Genomic DNA, 6,021 nt, shown 5'->3' with positions numbered 1-6,021 from the left:
GTGTTGGTTTTGTTTGTTTGTATACCTGGAGTATAACAAAAATAATTTCCCCCTGGGATTATTAAAGTATTACTGATTCTGATCTATTACGCAGTCTACTAAACATAAGTACAAATTTGACTTTACTTGAGTGCCTTCATTTTATAGAAGTCCATTTAGAGGTGCAGGAAACTCAATTTAATGTTACTATTCAAGATTTTACAAACCCTATTAAGTACGTAAACAACAAAGCATTTGATCTACTTCTAAAACTACCCCCCAAACACATGGAATATTTAAAGTTAGCTTCACATCCATTGTTTCTAATATTATTATGTTGTATTCCGATAATATTATACATAATACTACAGGGGAGTTTTTCTGCATTGAGAACGTCTTCAGTTTTAAATACATTGCTAATAATAGAGCAGCTGACACCTTTTTTTAAAACTTAAGTAACACTTTTAATGCTGGAGTGTGGAGTTTTACAGTAAATAATCTGAATATGTCGTCTACCAACACTTGTGAGTTTAGTTGTGATAAGAGAGGCAGAAGAATAAAGCAAATTATTATTTTAGGGTTCATTTAAGAAAGATAAAATGTTTTAAGCTGGCCCCTTTAATGTGTACTTAATAGTAATATCCTGCCATGAAGATATGTATACCAATTTTAAATTGCAGAACCAGCGTATGTAACCTGTAACATTTTGACACAACTTTTCAATGTTTCCTGCATCTCATAAACAATCTAGTAGAGTAAACCCATATAACTGTGCTACTACTGTATGGGTGTGTTTTTCTTGTGGTTGAGGGGGCTATTTACAGTGCATGTGCCCCCTCTGTTTTGGTTGAATGACGTCAGACATTCCTGCACATGAAAAACACACACTTACACACTTACACACACACACACACTGTGACCCCTTCATATTTATGTCCTGACCCTGGTTGGAATATTTGAAACAGAGATTAGGGATACAATACGATGAACTCATAATGCGTATGGGGTGGAAAAAAAGCTCAATCACATAGGAACACATTTTATTTATATCCTGGATGGGATGTGCATATATTGTTTGCAGCCCCGGTCGATGTAAGAACTTTAGGCTGCTGTAAAGGATAGGGTTTATAAGGCATGGCCATCTGTATGTTTGTGAAACCATAATACAGCAATCCCTTCAAGCTATAGGCTCAACTTGGATTAAAACTGTATGAAATCACTCTCAACATTTAAATGCTCATGTGTTTTGCAATCATTTGAAATACTTGTAATGTACTTGTAATATCTCTAAGTGAGGTTAATTCAAACATGTGGTAACAACAACAGGGGTTTTGGAAAACGTGAGATCATTTGGTTTCACCAGTTATGTTAATTGACCCATTTGCGCCTCATTAAAAGTGAAAAAATAGAAAGACACGTAGTAAAACTTTATGTCCAGCACTCAAACACTCCACACATTTATTTCTACTAATAGGTTTTCAGGGATTGCTAAACATCCACAATATTTTCTGGAATTTTGATGATGGCAATAATCAGTTCAAATCACTTCATGCTTCCTGCTGACATGTAGGAAACAGTCAAATTATCTTTATCTCAGAGGGATTTCACAATCTGCACAACATGAACCACTCTATTCTTAGACTATTGATTAGTAGCTAGTTTGTTTAAGCAAAACATTTGCATTAAAGCATATGCAATTGAAAAACTGAGTCAAATTTAAATTGAGCTAGTAGCTAGTTTTTACTTTATAAGGCTTTCATTTATGAAGCAGCTAAAGTACTGAACAACCACTGTGTGCTAAGTGCATGACAGCAGCTGTTGTTATCTCAATGGAAAAGCATTTACTTAATAGATTTGTTTGGAAAAATGTGATGGCTGTTAAGAAGAATGAATGAGAGACGAATATCTGCTCACACCTCCACGTATGTGATACTTTTATATAACTTTATATATAGTAAGGACTTTATACAGTGGAGGCAATTATAGATTCCTTTGAAACACAAAACATGTCACACCTGCATGTGTGTTCCTGTGCACAGGAACACTGTTCACATCCTCAAAAGGCCAAAATGACTAAAAGAATGTTACTATGGAGATGTACAGTAAATAAATAAAGAACTTTGGCAAGTGCTCTTACATACGTGCCAAGACTTTAGCTATATCCTCAAAACACTAAAAAAGGACTAGTGAAAAAATGCCTATACAGTGAGTCACCTAAAACATATCCACGGATGACCAAATTACCAGCCCCGAGGCCAGCAAGATAACGAGCTGTGGCATTACTGTGTCCCCCTGTGAGAATACCCTGCCCAGCCAAGGGACTCTGCAACTGGTGCAGCGGAGGGTGACTGTGAGTGCACTGCTGTGCACTCCACCCTTAGTTTCCACCAGCAGAGTTTCTCAAGAGGAAGGGGAGTGATTTTCTTTAACTCATCAGAGACAATTCATGTTGTACATCTCATGTGTAAGAAAGACTATGACTGTGGTCTGAAGAGAAAGTGAGTCACAGTGGAATACTGTTGCCTATTCAATAATCCCAGTTGTCATGGAAACTGCAGAGCAGACGAAAAGTGTTAAATGACTCCAGGGGCTGTTAGTGACAAAATTAATTATTAGAGGAAATGCATCAGCGCAGCTCAGAGCTCATTTTACTGAAAACACTGGTCAGAAATATGATTGCTTATCTATTTATTCAATCATGTGCTTCAGTCTGGGGAAATGCTTCCTGGCATTTCTGATCCATCTGAAATTACAACATTGCCCTTTTCAATGACACAGCAACTTGAGCTTATTGTTCAGGCCCGTTCAAGTTCAAACCTGTTTATTAGCTGGTGTTACTAACAAGTAGAGTGCAAAGGAAGGTGTGAAAACAAGAAGATTGGTTAAAAACGACCTCCAATGAATCTAATTATCATGTCATACAGCTATAGTGAGTGTGAAAGAAAATATGTCACACAAACATGAGCTGAAGATAAAATGCGCCTCTATCTTTGTCTAATACTCGCCAAAACCCACATTCTGCTTTGTGCTGTGACAGCATCTGTTTGAGATCAAATTCACAGAATCTGAGACAATACAGAGAATAACAAACACAGTTTGGGCTTTGCTTCCCTCCTCTTATTCCTGGTTTCTCTTCCTGTTATTCTGTCTCTCCTGTGAGCCCTTTCCTGTCACCTGATGGTCACAGATAGAGCATAGAAATGTGGAAAAAAAAAAAAGGTCAGAGGGGGGATCGACAAGGAATGTTCTGTTTTGCCTTCTGTCCACATCATTTTTTATTCATCTTATTTTAACAAGAAACACTTTCTATTAGTTACATAACGATACAGCCTGATTTTATCAGTCCCAAGCTGANGCCCTTTCCTGTCACCTGATGGTCACAGATAGAGCATAGAAATGTGGAAAAAAAAAAAAGGTCAGAGGGGGGATCGACAAGGAATGTTCTGTTTTGCCTTCTGTCCACATAATTTTTTATTCATCTTATTTTAATAAGAAACACTTTCTATTAGTTACATAACAATACAGCATGATTTTATCGGTCCCAAGCTGACCATGTTGTACTATAAAAATAAAAGCACTTCCTCAAACAGAAGCTGACCGTGCAAAACTGGCACGTGTATCTCACTTTTCAAAGAGATCACATTCCTTATTGTTCATTCACACACTGGAACAAGACGAAACATCAGACTTTTCTTATGCAGCCACAGACAATCTTGTTTACAGGCGATGAGGGTACCGCAAGTGCTTGCACACATCAAATAACTGCTTACTCACCAAGCCTTTAAAGATAGGCCAGTGGGTGTACACATGGATACATTTCAGTGCTGCTGGTGCATGTGCTCTGCCAGAACAATGCTAATGGCTGAGTCATGTTGATCCAATGCTGAGACAGAGACAGCAAGCTGATGAGCGGGCATCGTGCAGCAATGGACACCAGTGATATGGTGGCGAAGCTCAAAAATCCCCGACCACATGAGGCTCGTCACTTCCAATAGACCTTCTGGTAAAACGGGGCCCACAGGGAACAGTGACACGTCCAGGAGCCAAACAGCAGGTCCATGTATGGTGTTCAGAAGAGATCTGCAGCTAAAAGCGGAAGCAGTTTGAAACAAACACTATTACACTGATAAGGCAGATCATGACTGTGTGATTTAGCTGAGATGCCAAGCAGACCAGCATATGGCAGAGGGAGAGGTGTGAAGTTGAGGTCTTGGCTGTGATACCGAAAGTGGTGTTATGGGAGGAAGGGGGAATGACGACTGGCATCTAAAGTGGTGTTTGGGCTCATGTGTGCTCATAAACGTGGGAATGATCTGAAGAAGACTGGTCACATCTCCCTCCCTTTGCAATTTTTTAAAGTGACTAGAAACCCACTGTTTTCTTGAAGCTTTTATTAAAAACAAGAACATATAAATAAAAATATTTTTAGACATATTTACATTGTTATGACAGTTAATTCAAACCGACATTCATCTTTTCTTTGTCTAAATTTAAGAAAATCCACCTCTTTTGTCTGTCTCTCCCTGCTGAGTCACTGGTTGACAGGCATTCAAATGTCACTCATCAACGAGGAAGTTGATGAGAGCGGTCCTGGGGGATAGGATGGCTCTCTTGATGCTGCGCTCGCCAAGAAGCTTCTGTCCGAAAGGGCTCTCCAGGATTAGTTGCTGCACCCGCTCTGAATCTTTGGACACCTGCAGAGGCACCGTCACTTTCCCACAGGCCTTGTTGTTTATCTGAGGGTAAGAATTAATAGACGAATAGATGGGATAAGTTACTAATATGTTCAGTCAAATATTCCCTTTTTCAACAAGTCTCCATCTGAGTTCCCCAACTCTTCCTTCCTGGCATACAAATCCCAAAATAACAAGACTCCACCTCTGCTTCCACATATACAGTGAACCCTTAAAACACATAGTTAGTGGTAGGTATGGGAAGGGCACTCAGTCTTGTAATGTTTAGAAGCAAGTGTATGTGTGCATATGGTGAATGTGATCATGTCTCTGGAAGTGGTCGGAATTAATGGCGTCTATGTGTGTGGAGAGTGCTGTGTGTGTGTGTGTGTGTGTGTGTGTGTGTGTGTGTGTGTGTGTGTGTGTGACCGCTCAGCCTTGGCCTCCTTTCTGAGACAAGCCCAAGTACATGATTAGAGGACAGAGGGAGTGAGGTTGCCTCTGCAGGGCAGAGGAAGCCCACAACAGAGAGCTCAGTCTGAAGTAAAACCAACATCATCATCATCATCATCATCAAGCACTGGGAGCTCAAATATATGTGCTGTGTGTGCTCGAGGAGAGTGGGTGTGTAGGTGTGTGACTACGTATGTTTATGAGTGAAGAAGAAGAAACCAAAATACAAAGATTTAAAATGTCTAAATGCATTTTATTTTCATTCCCAGACAGAGCAACTATGAGTATGAATAGAAGGGAGTTGTAGACAGACACAGGCCTTAAAATGCAGAAATGTCCTCATAAGATGGTTACTGAAATTGGTCCTCACATAGACAGCAATACAAGCCCTCCTACACACACGCCGACGCACACACACACACACAAACCAGTGTGCACACTGGTTTGTTTAATTTCTGTCTTGAGGTTTCTTTTCTCTGTCAGACTACAGAGGGAGAATCCAACCAGTGGAAGACAGGTGCTGTTAGTCAGCTGACCGCCTTTGCTGTCATCACACACTCTGTGTGTGTGTGTGTGTGTGTGTGTGTGTGTGTGTGTGTGTGTGTGTGTGTGTGTGTGTGTGTGTGTGTGCACAGGGATTAGTGGGTTTTCTCTGGAGATACAACCCTCGAGAGAGAAAATGGTCAGATTAAAGCAGTTTCACTTTGTGTCTTTCAACTCAAGTCAATCTTCAGTAAATTGTGAAGACTGTGTGTGTGTGTGTGTGTGTGTGTGTGTGTGTGTGTGTGTGTGTGTGTGTGTGTGTGTTCATTCACATGACTTTCAGCATGTGTGATTCTTGGATCTGATCCAAGTTGATTTTCTGAACCTTCTCATCGCAGCTGGATATTCTCTCTGATTAACTGTTTGCCTTTGA

The 6,021-nt window shown here is 40.1% G+C and overlaps 1 protein-coding gene across 2 annotated transcripts in view; it reads right to left on the bottom strand.

Annotated features, from left to right (window-relative positions):
* Positions 1 to 3,450: 3,450 nt before the first annotated feature.
* Positions 3,451 to 6,021, bottom strand: part of lars2 (leucyl-tRNA synthetase 2, mitochondrial) — a 30,468-nt gene continuing 27,897 nt past the window's right edge. The window contains exons 21-22 of one of the 2 annotated variants that reach the window (XR_003463531.1): positions 4,484 to 4,715; positions 3,451 to 4,065 (exon numbers count right to left, since the gene is read on the bottom strand). Coding sequence is in view for 1 of the 2 variants with exons in the window: in XM_027286508.1 (XP_027142309.1) it covers positions 4,536 to 4,715 (180 nt within the window). In the remaining variant the exon portion in view is untranslated. Of the gene's footprint in view, positions 4,066 to 4,355; positions 4,716 to 6,021 lie in introns of those variants that run through there. The other variant, XM_027286508.1, reaches the window with a different exon arrangement.

This window comes from Larimichthys crocea, chromosome XIII, assembly GCF_000972845.2.
Source record: "Larimichthys crocea isolate SSNF chromosome XIII, L_crocea_2.0, whole genome shotgun sequence".
Classification (NCBI taxonomy): domain Eukaryota; kingdom Metazoa; phylum Chordata; class Actinopteri; family Sciaenidae; genus Larimichthys; species Larimichthys crocea.
Note: the sequence above shows the minus strand (reverse complement) of the source record. Positions and strands in the feature narration are given on the sequence as shown.